At 45.2% G+C, this 23,825-nt stretch overlaps 2 protein-coding genes across 2 annotated transcripts in view; both read left to right on the top strand.

The window, feature by feature from the left end:
* DOCK3 (dedicator of cytokinesis 3) overlaps positions 1-14,724 on the top strand; it is a 181,659-nt gene extending 166,935 nt beyond the window's left edge. The window contains exons 49-53 of the mRNA XM_033517541.1: positions 4,499-4,617; positions 5,551-5,638; positions 8,925-9,047; positions 9,648-9,730; positions 10,213-14,724. Of these exons, the coding sequence (XP_033373432.1) occupies positions 4,499-4,617; positions 5,551-5,638; positions 8,925-9,047; positions 9,648-9,730; positions 10,213-10,719 (920 nt within the window). The 3' untranslated portion in view covers positions 10,720-14,724. The remainder of the gene's footprint in view (positions 1-4,498; positions 4,618-5,550; positions 5,639-8,924; positions 9,048-9,647; positions 9,731-10,212) is intronic.
* A 4,137-nt stretch (positions 14,725-18,861) lies between these two features.
* Positions 18,862-23,535, top strand: MANF (mesencephalic astrocyte derived neurotrophic factor). Its single transcript, XM_015640782.3, has 4 exons — positions 18,862-19,023; positions 21,255-21,382; positions 22,123-22,264; positions 23,171-23,535. The coding sequence occupies exons 1-4, from the start codon at positions 18,936-18,938 to the stop codon at positions 23,353-23,355; spliced, it is 543 nt and encodes a 180-aa protein (XP_015496268.1). The 5' UTR covers positions 18,862-18,935; the 3' UTR covers positions 23,356-23,535.
* The last annotated feature ends 290 nt before the right edge of the window (positions 23,536-23,825 follow it).

Raw genomic sequence — 23,825 nt, 5'->3', positions numbered from 1 at the left:
TTTTGGGGCTTTTTTGCTCCCCCTGCCAGTAAAATCCTAATTGACTGTCTGTTGTTATGGCCCAGATATGCAGCAAGGTGATTTAATTGAGGGATCAGATGGAATAGGAAGGTGAGAAGTGAACATCTTCAAATAAAGGCAAATAGCTGCACTAATTATCAAGGACTGGAAGGAAAATCATGACAAACAGTGACCAGGTGAAACTGGAATAACAGGAAAAGGAAGATGGAACTAAGGAGAGGGCTATCATGTCAGGAAGACGTCCCTAAGTGGATGTGCCTCAGCTGGCATGTGAAACTTTGGGGGGACCTGAAGGATTTGGTTCTGTACTGTTTCACTCTGTTTTCCACTTTAGAAGTCCAGTGACAGGCTGTGACAGGCTGTGACAGTCTTTCTGAGCCTGATGACTGCACAGCATCACCAGCTTCCCTCTTTACGGTATTATTCACTGTTGCTTAGAAACCAACGTGATGAATGCTCCAAAGGGTCTGAGCTGCTGGGTGAGCCAACAGCACCTCCCAGGGATGGGACCCAGACAGATTTCAAATAGGAAACAGTAAGAGAAGTAATGAGATTGAAAAATGTTTATATAGCGTGTGATACAACATTTCTTCTCTGCTGTTCTGTTCACTTTTAAATTAGGTGAGCACAGCATTCAGACATTACCCACTCATGGGATTTCACTTCTAGTAAGGTCCCAGATGCAATCTGTGTTTCCCAGTGTGCCAGTCACTGTTCTGGTTATTACAACACTGCTGTTGGAAATGGAGCTGTTCCTAATGAGAAAAAGCCCTTACACTTAAATTCCACGGTGGTAATGCAGCTGTGTTCTTCTCCTTGGTAATTTTTCCTTTTCTTTTGTTTTTTAACTGGGTGAATTTGATGCTTGTGAAAATGAGACCAGTATCACTGGCTGGAGCAAAGTTCTTCAGACATGACATGTGCAGCTCTGCCAATGCACCTTTATCCCTTTTTTTCCTTTCTTTTTTTTTTTTTTTTTTTTTTTTTTTTTTTTGTATTTATTTATATTCTTTTTAATTTAGCGCTGGTGAAAGGTGCTGGATTGACACCACTGGAGGCTGAAGCCCTCTATTTACCCACAGAGCAGATACAGCATGGGAGGCAGCTGTGCAAGTTCCCCCACGCTGCCCCCACCCATGTGCCTCATCTCTGTCCTGGAGGGACCACCTCTAGAGGTGAGAGGATAGTTCAGTCTCCATGACCCATCCAACCCCTGGCCTTTCTGCTGAGACTGCCAACAAAGCTACAAGAGTCACAATGCTGCAGCTGAACACTTGTCAGATGGGAAGTGGACAAAGGCCAACAATTCATTTCATAAAGGCCACCTAAATTTATCAACTTAACATCTTTGTCACCTGTGGCTTTAACCCGAGCATGGTTGGGTAGGATTTCTAGGGTTTAGCCTGATTTTTAAATGCTTCTCTCATTTATCCAAATGATAATGCAGGTACTTAGAGCACCTTCTCTATTTTACTGCAGAGTCCCTTTCCTGAAGAGAAGAGTATCTTTATAACAAATTAGTTCCATCAGTGACCAAAGGAAGCCGTGGCCTTTTGTATTAAGAATCCAGCAGGAATTTAAATTGTTCTCAAAAAAAATACCCTTTTATGGATCTTCAAAATAGCAACACACATGATTATTTGGCTTGTCCAAAGAAAATAACTAAGCGATTAATCTAAAAAGAATTTTTAAAGGATAGTTGTCAGGAAAGTTGATCAATTCTTTGATTTTATCACTTAACTGCAGATTAAGGCATCAAAATTTACACTAGTTATACATAAGTTACAGCAGATGTCTTAAATAGAACTGAAATCAGAATACTGCAAGAATTTGCTAATTCTGTGCTAATAGACATTAGACTCATTATTACAAGTATGCATCTCTCAGTTTTCACCTGGCTTGACCCTTGAGTAGCTTCTTCCCTGCCTGGGAAGCACCACGGTTGTGTAAAAGGTCAGTAAGATATTCAGCTCAGTTTGGCTTCATTTGAGGTGGCTCATGAGGCACTACTGAACTTTACTGCCGTTAAAAGATTACACAAGCCAGGTTCAGAAAGCGAGAAACTGTAACTCAAAAAGGCCCGGAAAGAGCTAGGAGTGAGTTAGGGTTTGTCAGTAATTTAAAATACAGTTAGGACTCCTCAATGCACTCAAAAAGCAATTCCCACATGACACTTGAATGGCCTCTAAAGGCATCCCTACTGCTTCCTCAACACTGCCCCTCACTAAGGTGTAGAAAATGAGGCCTGGTGTCTTAACCAGCACTTTGCAAGAATACATGTACTTACATTAAAACTTCCTTTTTAAATCAAAAAATTACAATTTGGTGCAGGAGCAAACTTTTCATAACCATAACAAAAATGATGAACCAGGAGAAGAGATTCAATGAGTTTGGAGTTTACATTAATGTTCAGTTTATTCCTTAAAATTAACTTGTCACAAGTGAATTAACATATTTATAATTAGAAAAGCAAAACTATCTTTGGCTTTAGCACACGTTTTCCTTTTTCATTAGTGAGTATCTACAGTGCTGCACATATCAAGTGCACCAAGCTACATGCTAAAGCTTTTAAAAGCATTTTTTTTGACTTTGCTTTTTAAGTTTTGCCAGTCCCGGAAAGGTGCTGCAGTTATTGTGCTCTCTATCTGTCCAAAGCAGCAAGACTTAAATTTTGTTTGCGGACTGGACACTTGGCATAATATGTTACCATTTTATAGCTATAGTTAATGATAAATTTAGGGTACCAGTTTTTTAAACTACACTCTCCCAGCACATGTGGGATTTTTCAGGTCCTGCAGTCTGTTGAAGCTGTAATCCCATATAAACTGACAGCACATAGAGAGGTGGTTTGCACCTTTGATATAAAAGAGCAAGGATGACAAGATAAGTAAAAAGGGAAAAGTTTGCAGTGTAGGTTGTGCTGTGCTGTAGTTCTGGGCACACCTAAAAGTTCAGCATCTTAACATTTGTCCTGCAGAACAGGACTATCTGTGACCTGTGAGGAAAAGACTCAGCACAAAGCGTTAACACTGTGTTCTCCAAGCTGGTGTTGTACATAAAAGCAAAGAATGTCGTCTAATTATGTTTCTGTTCTATGTCTGGGGAGAAAATGAGTTCGGGACTAGAATGCAGATACTCTGCCACTGTTCATGTCAGAGTGGGGGTGTAGATTAATCTGGCATCTGCCCCCCCCAATGGAATTGTTGCAATTGTAGGACTTTATCCTGCATTCTGCTGGACACATTGTTCCTTCCACTGTGTGCTGAATTTTAGTCCCCAAAACTGCATGTTTGCTTTTGCTGGAGTAAAAGCTGCATCAACCAGCACCAATGCCTTTGCTCATATGTTGGAGTGCTGTCCAGGTAACGTGTGTGGTTGTGGAAGTTTGCCAGAGGGGGCATGTATTCCCCAAAAGCCGGCATGGCTCTGTAATGCGCTGTGTGCTGCCATCTGTTCAGTGCGTGTTTGTGACGCAATCAAACAATCAGTGCAAATTACAGCTCACTTCAGCAGCTTCACAACATCAATTCCTGCCAAATATTGTGCATCCCAAGGGTTGCGTGTATCAGTAGTGTCAGACTTTAGGAAGTCACTAAGGAGAGTCATTCTTCTGGCACATCCACTGTCAGCTGTTGCACATCAGAAGGCGTATTGTTACGTGGCACTCATCTTGAAGGACATGAGTCCCAAGTAATTCTACCTGCCAGGAAGCTGTTACATGAAATACCCCGATATTTTAAATGACAGCTATACAGATAACTAATAGATAAATCAAGCTTATTATTCTTACTATAAAACTCTAAGCATTGGTAAATGTATGGTGTCATCACAGGGCTCAGTAGAGCAAGACAGTAGTAATCATCATTACAGCAGCATTGTAAGCAAAGTGCCTCTCAAATTTATAGAATATGCTATTTGTTATTGGAGTTGGTTTGCTTTAACAAGAGGAAGCTGACCAAGATAGTACCAATGAAATTGCAACATTTGTCTCTACCCAGAACCAAGGAATGAAGTATTTTCTCATAGATTTCTGTTTTAACTGAATTGTATATCTCAAGCTTTTATCCCTTTCTCCCACATTCAGTCCTAAAATGCACAATTTTATGGCATTTCTTTAACTCTACAATATTTTATGGGGCAAGAGAGCATTAGGCACAGCCACAGCTGATTCCACACAGATGCCCACATTATTTTATGTTTGAAAGGAAGCACTTTGCAACATACAACTAGGGACACACATATCTTACACACCCTACATGGTATGTCCTTAATTGTATACAACAAGCCAGTTCTTACTCCATCCTCGTGCTATGCACCCACCAACAGTCAGCTGCTTAGTGGGCTCGGCACCATGTTTCCCTGAGTCCTGTGAGCTCATGTGTCCGAGCCAAGAGCACAGGAGGACTGAGATCCCTGGGCATGCAGAGACATGGCTGTTGTTTGTCCCGTGTACGTGATTTTTCTCACTTGTTTACAGGCTCTCCCTCTCTACCAGATAAGTACCGCCACTCTCGGGAGATGATGATGTTGCTGCCAGCGCACCGGGACCGACCGAGCAGCGCCATGTATCCCGCAGCTATCATGGAAAATGGACAGGTAGCAGCTCTAATTTCTTCTGTGTCAGTTCAGCCACCTGAAACTGTGGCTGTATTTTTGCTGGCTTTGATCACCTTAAAGTTTTCTTTTTTATCTTTGGAAAGCTCAGCAATTTAGGATCCTTTTCAGAGGTGAAGCAGAGCTTTTCCTATTAACCCACCCTTGGAGGCACTGATGCCACCCACTGTGGCAGCTGAGTGACAGAAACTGTAGTGACCATTAAAAGAGCAGATACGTCCAGTGAAAATGGACTCACTTGCCAACTTTATCCTGTGAGCCCTGGTCCATTGCAAGTAGTCACACCATTTCCTTTATTTGTTTAGAACCATGGCCATCCATCCTTCAGTCTAGCCTACAAGCTGATTCTAAATAACTTTATGGTAATTTCCAGAGGTATCAAAAACTATGAGAGGCTGAAATAATATACTGATACAGGGTCTTCAAGAAATCTGTGCCCTAATTTCTCTGGACAAACTGAAAAGTGTGCCTACATGTAAGCATTTAAATCTTGCCCTGGCTGGCTCTTCTGAAGGGAATCTCCTGATCCTGCCCACTTATCACACTTCAGTTTGCATTGAAGAGTTGTCTCAAAGCATTCACAGTCAACAAAGTCACCAAACAAAACCAAAGATAAGCTTCAGAGGGCAAATGATGTTTTCCAGCTGCTAATGGGCACAAGGCCAGGCTAGAGCTAGTCTGAAATAACTCCTCCAGAGAGCAGGAATTGTGAGCCCTCGGGACTGTTACACCCTAGAGATCCACTCACATTGCACTGCAGTACCTGCCAATGTAGACACAGCCTAAGGTTCTCGGGGAACCTTTAGTTGAAAAACTTCTATGCTTAAAAAAAAGGAACAGAAAGTCCCTGTGTTGCCCCAGCTGGTCTGTAACTTTTTTTTTTAACTCCTCTTTGCTAACTTTCTTCTCTCTTAGCCTCCAAATTTCCAGCGCGCCTTGATCCAGCAAATGATTGGACCATGCAAACCTTGCAGTGATCCCAACCTGTCAGTGGCTGAGAAAGGTACTCCTTTTCCTGTTCAGCATGCATGCTTGCTAAAATATTATTCCTCTGGTCATGCTACAGCAAGTAACAAATGGGCTTCTACATTTCCTGGCAGAGTGCATTTCTCTCACACTTTCCTAATTAACAGTTTAATTAACCTGGCCTTCTGCCAACCTACCGTCATTTCAGAGCCTTCACAGAAGGGTGGGGTGGCACAAACCTCCCTATTTCAGAAAGCTTTCCAAGTTTAGCATTTTGTTATTGAAACAATTCCTGCAGCCTTTGTCAAGCAAATTTGCAAAGCAGAAAATGAGAAGTTATCTAAGAACAGCCCAAGATTTGGACTATATTTTTTATTCATGAGTTATACTGATTTTTAATACACATTTATTGCTCAAAATACAAGCATTCCTTGCAATCCCTCTGAGGTAGTTTTATCATTATTTATCATTAGGAGTATATGTTTTTTTAACTCATTCCTTTGGAAAAAAACGGAAAGAGGAGAAAGAATTTGTTTGGTGTAAGAGAAAAGGAGCAGCTTGTGAAGGAGGTGCCATGGACAAAACAATGGGCTCAAAAATTATCTGAAAGGCAGCATTCTGAAAAAGCAGAAGAGGGCAAATTTTCTGAATCAAAATCTGAGACAAAGAGGCTGCCTAAGCAAGCAAAAGTCATGTATGGCTGGGAAAAATGGTATCTTAAAAGATTTTTAAGGCCAGGAAAGACCACTGCAACTCTCTAGTCTGACCTACATCATACACTCAGATTTTCTATCTGTCTTTTTGTTTCAGTAACTGTGCCAGAACTAAACTGTACCTTTAAAACAAAAAAAATATTTTAGAATTTCTAATAAATCAGAATCCCCTACTTCAACATGAGTGGTCCAGATTGAAACCAAACACCAGTTCTGAATAAATGGCAGAATGATGACTTGATGACAAGAGTGTTAAGACTGGGGGGCGAAGGATTAAGAGCTCCAGTTTAGCCATGTTAGTTTGAACCAAACATAAGGCAGAGAGGGTGAGATCTTCCTAATGGACAGGAGAAAGATCTGGTAAATAAATATTTATTGTCTTTCTAGGAAAAAAATACTTGAATTTGTATCTGTGGGTGATACTATGCAGGAGTGTGGTATTCAGTGCCAGGAGATCAAAGACAGAATCCCTAAGAAGCTACAAAAGATACAGGTGATGTTCAGTGGGGGTGGTGAGGCAGGAATCCCAGCTCTTGTGCCTGGCTGGTGGTAAAATGCAGTTACAGGTGCTCTTGGCAGGCCTGAACCCTCATCTTTCCATGCAGTTGGGATGCCATCTGCCCTGGATTTTGTGAGCAGCCAGGCCCTGACTTCCCCCACCCCCTCCTGGCCATGTCAGAAGTTCTGCTGGGTAATTCCCAATGACAGTGGTGACATCAGTCGCCCGGGGCAGAATGGTTCAAATGCAGCTTCCCCGCTAATTAAACTTGGCCATGGAGCCACTGAACAGGCACAGAGAGAGATACTGGCTAAGGCACAGCACTGGGAGTTCCCTGCTTCCATTCTTCCCTGAAGCATTTTGGCTAAAATACTGGTTTCAACGGGCAGCAGCCACGCTTCAAAATCATCTCACCTTCTCCCAGTACTCCTAAATACTCAGAAAGCTATGAATGAGAGAACACTGAGAAAGCATAAATTGATTTTTCACTGGGGTACCATGTGTTGTTCTTCACATTCTCATTCTGCATCTCAAAATTTAAATGAACCCCAAAACAAGCACAGCAACAGTTCTACAGGCCAAGCAAATCAGGTTTTCTGTCCTTTTCACTTGATGCTGGAATATGACAGGAGATGAGCAAGGCTGGCACTGCTGTGCATCTTGTCCCTCTATTTTAGCCCTTTGACACCAATTGCAGTAGTGCAAATTAGAGCACTCTGGCATGTGTACATGGAAAATCCATCTGAAGCCACATTACTTATATAGAGAGATAGGCCCTGGTTTGAACCTATTCTCTGTCAAGATTCTTAGTGTCTTCTTCATCTGCCTTTCTCAGGTTCTCACACTGACTCTCTCTTTAAGGAAAAAAAAAATTACTTTTATATTTTTATGGGGTTTGTCCTGTCTTATGAAGCTGTCACTTTGTGATCTTTTTTACTTTAGGGAATTTTAGGCCTTGGGGAGCCCATGCTCATGCTAACTCATGAACTAGGGAGACAAAAAAAAAAAAAAAAAAAAAAGAGAAACCTTTCAAAGTCATTTTAGAAAGAAGTACACCAAAAATGGCTGCAGGCATTTTAATTAAGGAGAAATCCTCTTCAGCTGTCAAACTCCATGTTTATTTCTCCAGGCTTCCATTTTTCAAACTGAAGATGGAAAAAGCTATTTTTATCTCCATTTGCTTTGACAGGTTCAATTAATTACTTTTTTCTTTGTTAATCTGAAGAAATTGCAGTTGCTTATTTGTTTTTAAATAAACACAACTATTACATGTCTCTTCTCAGAATAAATCAAGTCTTATTTGGAAGGAAGGAAGGTGCATTTTAATAATGTTCAAGGTTGACAGAATTCTCAAGATCTTGAAAAAGGTTCATGTTCATGTCAAGAAGCAGCTTTTATTTCTATGAAAAGCCACGTCCATGAAGATAATGTTCACTCTGTTAAATGCAGCAAGCATTGCTGTCTCTATACTTCCTGATTCACAAAGACTTGGTCTCTTCAGGAGAGGATTCATTGTAATACAACGAGGCCAAACTGCTGTCTTTAAATATTTTGTCACCAAAGTTCTTGATCAATTATGTAGCTTAGTAAATTGGAGCTTTGAAGTAATTTCTTTTGCAACAGATTGTAACGGACTGAGGTATAATTTCCTTCATGTCCTTTATTCAGTCCTCCCTAAGCCTGAAGTATAACCACAGGCTGTCCTGTGTTTCCAGAAAGTTTTGCCATGTTCCCTTGTCACCACTCCCCACCAAGCAGGACAGCTCACACCTGAGATCCAGCCACCATTCCATTGATGGGATTTCATTTTTACCTCCACATTGATCTGCAAAAAAATGTGCCAGAGTCCTACTGCTCTTCAGATTTGCTAGAAATGAGCCCAGGGATAGAGGGGAGCTGGGCAGACTAACCTTGCAATCACCTAACTCTCATTTCCTTAACAAAGCATCTCTCAGCTTAACACTCTGCAGCCTTTCTGTGCTTTCAATCCTGTCATTCACTGAGTCCCTGGAATCTGTCTCTCTGCTGCTAAAGAGCACACTGGAAAGCCAGTTCTGGCCCCACAAACTCCCTGTCCTATTACCCCAGTTACATCTGTTTCAATCCTTCAGCTGTGCCAGCAGCACCCAGTAGCTGGAGCCTGGACAGTGGAAGCCGAGAGGCACTGCCATTCCTGTCTGCCCATGCTGGGAGCATCCTGGCCCCACCAGTGCCTCCCCGAAGCCTTCCCCATGGTAAGGACAAGCCCAGCAGGCCTGCTGCAAATGCCTGCAGTCTCTCTCACACACACACACACACACACACAAATCCAGACCACCTAAAAGATGACTTTCCCCCCACAACCCTGTAAAAACAACCAGAAACAGAAACCCCATAGTCTTTCCTGGTCTGCTAGGTTTTCAAAATTCTTTTTTCCAAAATCTTCAAATTCTTGCAGTCCTTAAGCAATGAGAACTTGTGTGTACTTTCAGGTTAGAATTAAGCGTGAGAGTGCTGAAGCTTGATGTGGCTTCTTACCAATGATCAACTTTAGCAGTAATTTAAGCTTCCAAAGCTATTAAATGAAACTTCAAACGTTCATTGTTTAAGAGCCTGTTGCCTTGCCATGAGATCCTTGATAATGGAGCAGTGAAAAAAAAATCTCTCTCTGCACTTAATTTCTCCTTAGCAGCCTGTGTGTGACAGATGCACTCCGCAGTATCCATCAGACAGGCAGCCCTAGGCTGGAGTTAGCAGTGTTTGGAGCTGTTACCTGGCATTACAGAGCTAAACCCAGCTCTGTGGCTGCAATGAAACAGCACAGGTTTGCATTTCTGACCCTTGTCTCATTCCAGGACACTACTCACTGCACTTTGATGCCTTCCACCACCAGCTCAGTGATGCTCCCCCGGCACTGCCCGCACGAACGTTGCGCAAGGTAATGGCAGGAGAGGACAGAGGGATGTAGGACAACAGTGGGTTCCTGAAGGGGATCCCCCCTTCTCTGCTCCCACCAAGCAGCTTCTGAATGCAGAAACACTATTTTTAACATGTTAGGAACTCACACGTGAGAAAACCCACTGAAAGCTCTTAACCTATTCCACAGCTAAATGCTATTTCTATAACTCATGGGTTGTAGGTCCTTCCCTTTTCCTTTTTTGCACCATATGCTGTGATTTCAGCACCCTGATCATCACCTCAGCTGCTGTTTCTCTAACAGCTCTGGTCTTGTTGAGTGCACTTATCTGCCCACAAGTGGTACTTCCATACACGTAAACCAATAATCCTTGACGTTCTGAGCACAAATGGAACTGTGCCGTTGTTAACAACACTGTCAAAAGCTGAAATGGGGATCAACACACAAGATGCAGCATTGCCTCCTTTGTCAATTTTAACCTGGTTTTGTTTCTCTCCAAACAGTCCCCTCTTCATCCTATCCCTGCATCGCCCACCAGTCCGCAGTCTGGTCTAGATGGCAGTAACTCCACTTTATCCGGCAGTGCCAGCAGTGGTGTCTCTTCCTTGAGCGAGAGCAATTTTGGACATTCTTCTGAACCACCTCCTCGCACAGACACCATGGATTCTGTGCCCAGCCAGGCCTGGAACACTGATGAAGATCTAGAGACACCCTACCTCCCGGTCAGGTACAGTCTCTCTGAGCCTGATGTCCTGGAGTCGCTCAAATCCCAGCCATGCCGAAGCCACTCTGCTCCATCTGGAGTCATTCCTCAGGACACCATGGACCCTCCTGCTTTACCCCCCAAACCTTACCACTCCCGGCTGCCAAACATGGAGAACGAGGAGGGGATGATAATTGAAGATGATGACAAACACCGCCCGTTGCATCGTAAGGTGTCCCAACCAGTGAGTGGTGGAAAGGAAGAGCAGGCCAGGGTGGCATGGGAGCACGGCATCAGCGAGCAGTAGGGACAGCTCCTGGTACGAAGCTGGCATTGGCATTCCAGGCCTGGATAGACAGAGAGAGAACAGGACTCGGAGAACAGCAAACTGATTTTCTACTGCCGCAAGGTTATGTCTGAAGCCCAAAAAAGCAATTGGGCCAGCATGGCAGGTTGCTGCTTTCCTTTTTAATTTCTTTTTACACCTTTCCGTTATGTTTTTTAACTTTCTGTGCAGTGGACAGTTTATTCCTTCTGCAGTTTCTTAACCACATCATACGGCATATGAGCCATAGAGACTTGCAGAAGCTGAAAAATACAATTTTAAGTGGAGGGGAAAATGGGGGGAATGTGGCAAGTTGATTTTGAACCTGCTTTCCTCCCAGTTCTGAGACGCACATGAGTAAAAGCAGTTGCACTAGGAACATATTTCTTTGCTGTACAGAATTGAAAGCTCATTGCTGAAATCAGGGATTCTATGAACTGTCAGGCTGGAAGGTGCGTGAGCTGCAGGCAGTGGAAAGATGGCAATTCTAAGAAGAAATTGGCTCTTTTGAGAGCAGGATTGTACATATCTGTGCAGTGATCTCCCTGCATTGGTTCATAGGTGCTGAGGCAATCTAAGCAGTGCTGATGCACTGATCTCCAAGATATCATTTCCAACAAACTCTGCCTCCTTTGTTTTTTATGTACTGTTTCATTTCTTAAATTTTGCTTTCACTGGCTAAGCCAACCTGCTTTCTCATGGGAATTGTGTTATTCATCTGTGCTACAGAATGAGAGGAGGTTGGTGGCTACTGGAGCTACAACCTCATTGTAGGCCTTTCCCATGCCCAGCTTTGGGCAGGCTGTTGACACCAGCATTTCTATTCCAGATTGAAACAAAACCAACCAAATTGAGTTTCTCATGCCACAAGCTGGTTGATGACCCAGCCAGTAAAGAAAAAGTGGCTTAAATGCATCATATCCAACAATCCTTGCCTCAGGGCTGAACATCATAATTCTCACCAACTTCCATCACCCAGGAGCTGAGATTCATTCTGTTAAGTCAGTATCCTCAGTCCCTCCCAACAACTCACTGCAGCTGGTGTGCAGAAAGAATCTCCCATCTCTCAGAGCAGACAGGAAACACCAAGACTCGAGCAATGCCCGGTATCAAGTGTACACCCCAGAGTCAGGGACCTTAAAGGCAACCTGTAAAGAACAAGTGGTTTTTTCCTCTTTTGCTTCTTTAGAATGCGTAGTAAGAGCTGCTGCTTCTCTGTTGAAGGTTGATTTCTTTTTCCTTTTCTCCTCAGGCAGCAATACAGCCTTTCCCCATCCCATGACTTATTGATAAGCTCTAGAAAGGGCTGAAGAACACTGAGGGGGGACACCAAGCTGCACCACACAAACCAGAACTGTGCAGAACTGAAGACAGTACAGGTCTATGAACACAAAACATGCCTTTTAATCAGTACTTGCACAGTTCAGGAGAAAAAAAAATCCGTGGTTAATATTGTTCTCTACAAAGAAAATATCTTGGTTCTAGGAAAGCTATTATTGTTATTTTCATACTTTTCAAGAAAATTTCAATTTAAAAATAGTATCAAATATTTAATGTTTTTAGATGAACTTAGATGAACAAGCCACCTTCCTTTCCCTTGCCACACCCACACCCATTTTAGCCTTCCTTATAATCCTTTCACCTGCAGACTGCAAAGCACACTCCATAGGATGGAAACAACCCTCCCTCTTTCCAACCACTGACAAATCTGAAGCACATTCAAATAAAACCTCCACCATATAAATTAGTGCCAGAAACAGGAACAGCACTCAACTTACTTCTTGAATTCTTGCCTAACTGTTCTGTTTCTCCTGCTAAAAACAGCATAAAGAAGCAAAAAAGGATTATAAATTTTTTACAGGTCACCTTTAGCACTACCTCTAAATACAGTGACTGGGCAGAGTACATGGTTTCTGAACTAGCTAAAGATGGTCTGGCTGTATAAAGTCTGGACTCAGCAGTTGTATGAAGGGGACTTTAAGAGGATTTGTTTGTTTTCTTTCTCAAGCTCTAGCCCATGCAAAACTACTAAGTTACGGATTTGTTTCTTAAATGGCCTATTTGGCTGGAACAAAGTCTCTCTTGCTTCCTCTATTTTGTTACTAACACAGGCTGCTTGTAATCATTATATCCTTCACAATTTAAACAATGATAATAAAATCTGGCCTATGGTGGATGTTTCATCTTTAGCAGGAAGGAGAGTTTTCCAATGCTAGGACAGTCTTCAGTGTTAACAAATCAAGCTGCATCTCTGGTATATAACAAATGTAGGAAAACAACTGATGTTTTCAGTAAAGGTAAGTCAAGGTAATTCCTTAGAAAAGGGTGAAATGTTTTCACATATGCTATCCTCCAATCCCACTGAGACTCCTCCAGTGAAGTTCTTAAAAGAACTAAGTTATAATTCCATCTCCCTTGCCCCAGTTTCTTTTTTTTTTTCCTGGCAGCAAGACTGAAAGTAGGAAATGTAGTGACTTACCAAGCTTCCTTAATGTGAAAAACCAGCAGGTCGTGCAAATAAAACTTTGCAGAACCAAGAATGCAATTACCATGGGACTGAGTCCCAGTCAGCTGGAAAACCTGCCCACCAGAGCTCTAATCTGAAAATGCATCATCCTGATCTGGTTAGAGACCTGGTACAACAGCAGTGAGTCCATTTGGGGAGTCTGGCATTCCTATGTATTTGTAAGGGTTCAAAGATCAATCAGGTGATGTATACAAATACCTAATATATTGCAGGTCCACATTAAAGAAGGGTGGAATAAATTGCTGAATTTAACAAATTGGAGCCTCTCTGGAGTTAAATTTCTGTTATTGTTCTGATATCTACCAAGTATTCTGCCTCCCTTTTCAGTGTTTGCCTTAAAGGGAGCAGAAGATAGAAAGACTATTATTAAGATTTTGTGAATTTTGGAACTCATATTGCCTGGAACTACTATTTCTCTGTAGGGTGAGGTGTCTTTTAGCATAGTACAACTCCAACGTCAAGCTCAGTCCTGGAGTAGGTGGAATCAACAGCAGTTGTTGCACTTGCCCAACAGGATTTGAAGATTCCTTGTATAAACCACAGCAACGGGATGTGTTGAACAGGACCTTGACATTCTATACCTAACTCTAATTCAAACCTCAGTGTACTTGCCTTCATTGGGTTTTCTTTGCATAACAAAATAGCATGTGCATTCCAGAGAAAAATTGGTGGAATTCTGCTATAAATCTCTCCATTGTCAGTGTACCTGCTGGCCCCATCTGAAACAAAACTGAGAAGGAGCTACAGTGCTAGAAGAAAAGCATTTAAAACAATTTCTCTGAATCCTACTTTTTTTTTCCCCCCCCAGTAGTTGGGTTGGTTTTATTGCTGTATGCAAGGTTCAGATCCTTTTTTTGTATTTTCCTCTGTTTGGTTTTTAGCTTACTTACCCTTTTTTAGGTAAGGGATATTGCATATCCCTTCTGTGGGAGTATCAGCCAAAACTGGGGAGGCTGGAGAGAGCAAGAGCCTTTGGGAAACAAATTATGTGGTATTTAAAATTTCCTCTGGTCATGCTTCTTTGTAAATACCCCCATTTGAATGCTGTGTATTTGTACAGGAAATTGAGCAAAAAATGTATAGATTGTGATGTCTGACTGGTATTCTGCCCTGTAAATGTGTTTTTAACCTCTGGCATTCTGTGCTTATTTAAAAAAAAAAAAAAAAAAAAGGCAAAAACCTCTAACCACTTCTCTTTTGTGTATTCATGTTTAAAATAAAATGAAAACAGCTATCTTATCTATAATGGAAATCAAATTCAAAAGGAAAAAATTAATTTGTACAAGTGTCCTAAAGGTACTTCATTGTATATATTGTGATAGCATGTTTCCAGAACCAACAAATAAGTGGTGTGAATTTTAGATGTAAATATCTGCCGTTTGTTTTGGGTTCCTTTCCCTTACCCATTCACTCGACTGCTGTGATGTGAAATTAAAGATTAATACCTGATATTAAAACAGTACAGCTGTATGGTCATTGCTGTCATCCAGGCAGTGCTACCCTCAGACTGCTCCAAACCTTCAGAAGAGACAAGGAACTACCCTCACTTCCCACCTTTTTTGTGAATGACAAAAAGGGGAAGCAACCAAAAGGACTTTATGTGTGGTGAAGGAAAGGTTTCCATGTTACACTTTCAGCTGACAGTGTTATTTAATATCAACTCTTGAAGCAAGCAGCAGGTACAGCCCTGTCCTGGTCCAGTCAGGTAGATGGACGTGGCACTGGCAACAGCCCCAGGCACAGTTGTGGGCCAATGCTTTCAGAGACAAACCGTCCCCCTAGGACAGCTGTGGAGTGGCTGGGTGCCACTTCCTTATCAGCTGGGCTTAAACCACCACTATCTCACTGCCTAAAAGACTGCTACTCTTTTATTGCAATAGTACTTGAATACTGATCATTTTAACAGAATAGATGTCTAAGAACAGTAGTTAAGACATGCAGGAACACAGTATTTTGGAATTCACAGCTATGGTATCTTCTGCAGGCTCCTAATCTCCAATTTACTTCCATTACCACTAGTAAACCAGGCCATTGTACAGAAGGCAAAATAACTCATTTAATGAGTCCTGGCAAATCAACAAAAAAACTTCCAGAACATGTCTCAAAAGCTATTTAGCAGCAAGTCTGACTCTTCAGCTGGCCCCAGGATGTACATAGACTGCCAAGGTACCCTTTGCTCACACCACATACAAATACTGAGAAGAGAAACTGTAGCAAGGTACTTGAGTGTATCTACAGTATCAAAGTGTGGCTTAGCTAAAATGTTCACCTGATGTCTGAAGAAGTCTGTATCAAAGAATAGAATCATAGAATCATTCAGGTTAGAAAATACCTCCAAGATCACCAAGTCCGACCTTCAGCCAAATACCACTCTGCCCTCTAAACCATATTGTGAAGTGCCACATCTACTTGGGTTTTTGGACACTTCCAGGGATTTTCAGCATTTCCCTGGGCAACCTGCTGCTCCAGGGCTTAACCATCCTTCCAGTGAAGAAATTTTTCCTAATATTCAACCTGAACCTTCCCTGGCACAATTTGAGGCCATTTCCTCTTCTTCTGTCACTTGTTCCCTGCGAGAAAAGGCCAACCCACACCTGACTACAACCTTTCAGGCAGCTGTAGAGAGAGAAAAGACCTCCAGCTGAACACTGGTACTCTCAGCCACTCCTCCTAGGACTTACGTTCCAGACCCTTCTCCCTGTCTTCAGTCAGACCCTTTGAGACTGTTTCTAAGCCAGCTTATTAAATCTTCATTAAGAAAGTATTTTTTATTCAGATAAAAACTATTTATTAACCAAGCACAGGAAATAAAAACTGTATTTTGGCACAACAAAAGATGTGTGAAGCCCTAAGGTTTAAACAAGAGTTAAAAAAATACTCCAGTTTCTGTTAAAACCAACAGATCAGTTTTTTTCAGTGTAAGTCCAATACTTTATTTAAGCTGCCACTAGTCAGATTGAAATCTAAATCCCATGTCCAAATACCTCTTCTTATCTAAATAAGAAAACTTCAGCACAGTTTCAATATATGACTTGTCCAACTCAGTATGAATTTCATTACAAAGCTGATAAGAGGAGAAATTAAACCTCTAGAAATTACTCTAACCTGGCAGATGAAAGATTCAGTCTTCTACACCCTATGCATAAAAGTGCCTCCACTTGTAGATGATTCTTAGCAAGCCATGGAAACAAACAGTTCACAAGGCAGACCTCTGAGCTCAGGTGTCTTAATAGGCCCACACACCACTTCTCCCTTTTGATGGGCTTTACTGTTAATCCCACATAAATTAACCCCAAAATTGGAATAGTAGATCTATTACACTTCATCTTCTATTCAGCATTCATTTACAGCAGTACTGCATTACCTTTTCCCAAGTTGTTTCCTCTCCCCCCTAACAGAACTTTGTCCTCACAGCCCAACAGAGGAGGCTGAGCCCCTTCCTCCCCCCTCCATGGCTGTAAGAGATCTGTGTTCTCAGGTGTGGCAAAGCCAGCACTGCCCCAGCCCCCACAGCTGCCAGGAACATCCTCTAGTTACCTGCACTTCCCAACGACTGGAATCCCCACAGATCCACCGAGCCAAATAACTCTCCTGCCCACTCAACTGGCTGACAAACCCAGAGCAGAGAAGGTTCCAGGCAGAACTTAGAACACCTTCCAACAATGCTTAAAGGGGTTCCAAGAGAGTGGAGGAGGGACTTCGGACAAGGCCCTGGAGTGATAAGGACACAAGGGGATGCCTTCAGAATGACAAAGACCAGGGTTAGATTGGATACTAGGAAGAAACAACAGTGAGGACCAGCACAAGTTCTCCATCGCCCAGGTCTCAGCCAGGACAAATCCCTAATGGTCCAGAGAGACAGAGCCTGGAGGGTGGTAGAATAAACAGAGCCCGAAAAACCCAAAAACTCTCCATGGATCAAAATGAAGCACAGGGTAAAATGCAATGAATCCATTCTAGCTGCTGAAACAAACTATAAATAAAAATAAGGAAAAAACCCAAAGGAGTTCTTGTTCTTCCTCAGACCCATTTGAGGATCTCATATTGAAATACACAGAGGCTCATTTCCCAGACCAAAACCAAATAAAATTACTCCTTGCCTGTTCCATAAAAATGTATAAAGTTCCTAGCTTGAAGATGCTTCATAATTGCACTGTTTTGGTAGGTAAACTCTGTCCTTAACATGACCCTCCTAAAGTCTCCTAATTCCAAATTTAAGCCCTATTTCCACCTAATTAAGAAGCCACTTCATCTCACAGTTTTGGCCTCTATCCTGATAAGAAAAAAGGGCACTTTAAACCACCACTTCTCTGCACAGCTAAGTGACTTTAGTGGGCAATGAATGTAAGTTTTAAAAAGACAATAATCTTCCTAAAGTATACTTATATTGAGTAATTCTGGAAATCATTACAGAATGACATAATATTAATACAGATCTTAATAACCATATTTGGAGAGATAACAAGATCTAGAAATGTGCAAAACCACCTCTCCTAATAAACACATGATGTACTCTCACTGGCAATTAGTGTTCTAATTACTGCTCACCTGCTGTGACCTTTCCTGTATCAGGTGTTCCTCCTCACCTCATCACGCTTATCACTTACACCTGATGACCTGCAAGAAAAGTCTGATTAGGCATTGCCCCACCAGGCTGCCTCAAGAGCCCACGGAGCTCCCTTGCTGTAGCCCAGGGCTGTGATTTTGACTCTCCCTTCGCTGGAATGACAGTCCAGGATACGCAGAGTTACACGTAAAGCCGCACAAGGAGGTATCAACAGGTGTGTGCTCCTCTCCCAGCCTCAAGGGGATTTCAGTTATAAATTTACAGTGTTTGGGATTGTTGAAGGTAGTTAGCAGCACAAACTGTGAGGGCTTTTGGAACAGAATCAAAATCGTCTGAGTTGGAAAAGACCCACAAGGATCACCAAAGTCCAACTCCTAGCCCTGGCACAGGACAACCCCAGGAATCCCCCTATGTCCCTGAACAAAAGGTGATAGGCCCAAAAACTAGGATATTAAGTTGTAATTAAACAAAATTTCTTTCAAAAACATCCACCCAAAAAGCCAGAAATAAGTGCACGCAGCTTGCTATTTTGACCTCTGAGCTGTCCCACCTCAAAGCACCCAGTCCTCGTACCCAGAGCCACCCGTGACGGGCTGCGCCCGTGCTGGCACCGAACCCGTCCCTGCCGCTCCCACCCCTCACGGGACACCCTCCCACAAGCACGCGGCTCCTCTTCCTCACCGACTTCACGCTACCCGGGGGCCTCGAGCGACCCCTCAAGCCTCACCTTGCGCTGCCGCACACCGCCCCGCCACAGCCGTGTGCAAGGCGGAGCCCGGGCTCGCGGCGGCCCCGCCCGCCCACAGGTGTGAGGATCTGCCCCTTCCCAAGATGGCGCCCTCGGCGAGCGCTCGCGAGCGCCCTTCCCTTAACAAAGATGGCGGCGAAGGGGGCGGGGCCCCGCTCCGCGCGCCGGCCCTCTGCCGCCTTTCCCCAATCAGCGGCCGCCAACTCTCCCGTGGAGGCGGCGTTGCGGCCAATGGGAGCGGAGAGCGTGGCGGCCGGGCGGGGAGCTGGCCAATGGGGCGGCGGCGGCGGGGGCTGCCGGCGTGGGGTGGTGGTGCCGGTGGTGCCGGTGCGGCGGGCGCTGCCGGGCGAGGCGGGATGCGGGCGGCCCACGGGCTTTGCGCGGCGTTGGCCTTGCTCCTGCTGCCGGCCGGTGGCCGAGCGCTGCGCGACGGGGACTGCGAGGGTGAGTGCGGACGGGCCCGGGCCGCGGGCACGGCGGGGGGAGGCCGCTCCTCGCCGCCGCCTCCCTCAGTCTGGCCCGTCCGCCGGGCTGTGGGGCCGGGACGCGGACCAGCCTTGGGGCTGTGACAGCCCACCCGCCGGTGCTGGGCCGGGCCGGCGGGAGCGCTGCCTCCAGCGGCACGAAAAGTCTCCGAAGTCTGGCCAAGTGCGGGCGGGCCGGGCCGGGCGCCTCTCGCAGGCGACCGGTGCCGGGGCGGTGCTCGGGGGTGTCCGGTGCCGGGGCGATGCGCCGGGCGGCCCGCGGGGCAGGAGGGGCGGGGTTTCCAGCCGCGCCCCGCTCCGGAGACGGGATCTCCCTTCCGAGGATACTGCACTCTGTCGGGAAGTTGCCCGTCCCTCTCCAAAGGGTCAGCGGTAGCGTAGAGTTCCCCGCGGGAAAGAGCGATGACTCTGGGAGACCAGACCGTCTCCAGGCTGGGAGATCAGCACTGTCGCAGCTCGGCACTGGCGGGGCAGCGCTTCCCGCCGGCTGTCCCGGCCGGGTGACGGTGACCAGGGCAGAGAGCAGGAGAACACGAGTGAGGTTACTCACCCGGACCTCGCCGGGATTCCCCCCCCTAGTCATCACACTATTACGTTCAGGGGGTGCTCTGAGTCCTCTCGGTGCGCACAGCCAGGAGCCGTGAGCAGCTGATCCAAATCAAGTCGGGCCCTTTGTGTACCACGGAAATACAAACGCCTCGGGGGTAGAACCTGTTGAGCTGCACAGCAAATTAAGCTGCTCCTGTACAGTGAACTGAACAGATTCCCCAAGTGAAGCAAGCAGAACTTGAGGTGGGGCTCTAGTAGCTGGTTGGGAGTTAATATCTAATATCCCTCACTAAGACAGAATGAGGGGAAGAAACCCCATAAATCAAAACTTCCAGCTGCTGTCACAGCACTAGACTGGAAATGTGATTCTATCCATCAGTGTCACTGTCTGCAGGAAGTTTTTTCTTCCCAAGGTTTTCACTTCCCAAGAGCTTACAGTGGACCTCAGTGTGTCTGACTGGGGATAGACTGCTGGGAGGTAAATAAGGGTACTGTATGCATACAAAAAATGTTTTCCAAAGTGGCCCATATTATAATAAGTTCTAGTTTTAATATAATGAGGGTTCATTTCTACTCTGTTCTATGACAGCCGTACTCCATTTCCTGTCCTGCCCAATTACTGTGCCATGTGTCGTGTTCTGAGTTGAACACAAGTTGCTAATGACAACAATATTTGCCAGTCCCTCCCTGCTGGGGCAAACAAATCCCATGAAAGACATAACTCATACCTGTTCCTTAGAGGCAGAATGGTTCCTGGCACTCATCTCGCATGGGAAGGTGTGAGGATCCCCAGGTGCTGAGCAGGAATTGAGGGGCTGCAGAGTGCTCGGTCCGGGTGATGCTGATATCCACAGATGTGTTGTGAGACCAAAATCTGACACTCAGGGTGTCCCTCAGTCATCCCACGGGCTGTCTGCCCTCCTTCCCAGCCACACACGGGGCTGCTGCACTTTGGAGCATGTGTGGAGTGACTGCTGCCAAGGGAAGGAGCAATGACCGAGTTGTGCAGCCCTTCCCACAGGCAGGAACCTGGATCTGTCCTCTCAGCTGCAGCTGCACTTGTGGGAGTTGCATTATATCTAAGAATCTTTCATCTTTCCATCTGAAACTGCATCAGAAGCTTGTGGAAATGAAAGAAGGAGAAAGGTGCCGCATGGACATAGCATGGGATCACATTTCTTTTTCTCTTGGAAGTAATTTAAGCTGAAGCAGCCTGGTAATCAGTGATACCCTGTTACTGAAGTAAGCACACAGGGAGTCTCAGAGGATTATGTACAGAATTGGTTTTCTATCAGCACTGGGTTTGACACCCATGTTTTTACCAGTTGCTTCCCAAAGCTGCAAGACAACTTTAAATTTACATTTTTGCATGGGTGTGGTTTTGCATCCATCAGATGATCCTATGCTCATTCAAGACAATGTACAGAAGCCTCTTGACACTTCCATGGATCTAATTTCCCACCAAAAGTACCAGGGCATGTTGTTGATTCACATGTGCTCTGAATGACTTTCTGAACCATGGGTGAAGTTCAGAAAATTTCTGTTATCTAAACCCCTGATTCTGTTTCACTACGAGTGTCCTCTAAGAGCTGCCATGAGATTACTGCTCTGGCTGATAACTCCATCCATCTTCCCTTCCAGTGTGTGTCACATTCCTGGGAAGGTTCTACCAGAGTCTAAAGGACAACGACATTGAATTCACACCTTCCAGTATTGAAAAGGAGCTCTTGAAATCCTGCAAAGAAGCAAAGGGCAAAGAGAACCGCCTGGTAAGTAGGGGGAGTCAGTAATATTTGCCTCCTGCAAATGAGGGGAAACTGAGTCTGTATGATATGGCTTCCCAGGGGCTGTTTCTGCTGGCTCTGTGGCCACAGTTGTGTATTTTTATGAGAGAACTCAAGGAGTTAAATCTCTTTACTTTTTTTAAAAGGAAAAAAAAAAAAACTACCACCCTGTCAATAGTGATTGAACTGGCTGGCATCTCAGTGTTACTGAAGCACTGGAGATAAATCTTTTGTTTGCTGTAGGGCTTCCCTGTCCCTTAAATAGTATAATCTGTTAAAATACTTACACTTTTTGTCTGTTTAGCTGAAAACTAAATAAAGGAAACCAAATTGCCCTAACTAAAATCAGAGGCAATTTGTGAATAAAGAGGCCCAAGGAACCTGAACTCTCCTCAGAGAACTACAGAGACATGCAGAGGAGGAACACGTTTTCAGAGAGGCTCTTTGAATGAAGAAGACTTTATTCCTAATCCTGTTTTATTTTAATAAAGTTAAAAAACCAAGACCACCAGCCTCAGTAGCTGTAAAATCAGTGCAATGGAAAACACTTGCTCAGTATTCTGGGCTCAGCTAGGTTCCTTTTGCCCAGCTCTAGCAGTCCCTTGGGGAGATTGTGTAACAGTAAGAATCCAGCTGAAAAACCAGATGAGAACAGGGACAGAAAACTCTGCTTTTAGAAGCCTTTTTTTCAATGCATCCCCACTTCACTCTTTTCTTCCCTCTAGTGCTATTACATTGGGGCCACAAGTGATGCAGCCACCAAAATCATTAATGAGGTATCAAAGCCCATGAGTCACCACATCCCTGTGGAAAAGATCTGTGAGAAGCTAAAGAAGAAAGACAGTCAGATCTGTGAACTAAAATACGGTGAGTTGCCTGCACAAGAAGAAATGCCCATGATTTGTTGGGGGTAAAGCAACATCCTAGAACTACTCAGTACTGACTTCTGTAGCCTAGTTACATTGCACAACCTGGGTTGCTCTCCATGAACATCCTAGAGAGTTCTATGGATATGCTTAAGTAAGACTGTTGGCTGCTAACCCTTCTTGGTTTCTGCAGGGACACTGATCAGCCCTGGAATAACTAACTCCCAGGAGTAGCAGCACTACTGTGCTCACATTGCTGTTTGGAATATCATGTTTGGGAGGTTGTGTGGTACAGCCTGTGCTGGCAGCGTTGTGGGGGTGTCACTGTGGTGGGGCTCAGGCCCTGTTCCCAGCAGCAGGGTGATAAATACTGCTTTCTCATCTCCTCTGGTGTCTCCTCAGAGCATTCCACTCTGCTTCTCATCACTTTCTTGAACTCACATTCCTAGATGAATCCCCTTCCTGAGAAAAGACTAATACAAAAACAGGCACAGGCCTCTTTCTGCTTTCCCTTATGGCTGTCCTTACACCTCCTGGAGATACCCCTTGGACTGTGGGTCTTTATACTTATCATTTCTCCTACTAAGGTTGTGTTGCTTCCTGAAAAGATGCTTCTTGTCACTTTCTTATCTTTCCCTTGAAACGACTCTGCTACATTTCTTTTATCCAGTGGAAGAGTGGTGGTGCTGCTCATGTAACAAAGGGGCTTTCAGGGCTATTGTGGAACTCCTGCATATAAACCACAACCAAGCTTTCTGTCTTCTAATAATTTTTAGCATTAAGAGCCTTACCCGCTGTCCAAATCCTAACTTAGACATTCCTTCCACCCCCGGCACCTCTCTCCCTCTTGTGTTTTGGCTTCCTCACCCACCTGGCCTGTCTGAGTGCAGCTCTGCTCTCCCCGCAGACAAGCAAATCGACCTAAGCACCGCCGACCTGCGCAAGCTGCGAGTCAAAGAGCTGCGGAGGATCCTGGATGACTGGGGCGAGGTGTGCAAGGGCTGTGCAGAGAAGTCCGACTTCATCCGCAGGATCCACGAACTGATGCCCAAGTACGCGCCGAGGGCGGCCGGCGCCCGGACAGACCTCTGAGGGCCGAGACCGGGGCGACACTGGGGCGAGACCGGGGCTCTGAGGGGCGAGAACTGGGCTCTGAGGGCGAGACCGGGGTTTGCGAGGGGACTGTGAGGGGCGACCTCGAGGCTATGAGGGGCGACGCCGGCCCCGCGCTTTGTACGGGACTTTCATTAAAGTTCGCCGGTGTGTACCGGGCGCAGCCGTGCCGTGTGACGTGATTGCGGGACACATCCCCCTCCGCGCCCCGCACCCGCCGGCTCCCGGCATCCCCCGTCTCTCCCGCCCTCGCTCCATCCGCGGACCGGCACCGCGCGCGCTCCCTCAGCCCGCCGAGGGGCGGGGCTTCGCTGCCCGCCCTGATTGGCCGCCCGGCCGTCGCGCGCGGGCGGCGGGAAGCGCTGTGTGACGTCACGTCCCCGTGACGCCGGCTTGCGGCGCGGCGCGCGCGGAGCGATGACGTAGAGCCCGCGCGGCGCGGCGGCCGG

This window comes from Parus major, chromosome 12, assembly GCF_001522545.3.
Source record: "Parus major isolate Abel chromosome 12, Parus_major1.1, whole genome shotgun sequence".
In the NCBI taxonomy this organism is placed as follows: domain Eukaryota; kingdom Metazoa; phylum Chordata; class Aves; order Passeriformes; family Paridae; genus Parus; species Parus major.
This window is presented reverse-complemented; position numbering and strand designations above follow the sequence as displayed.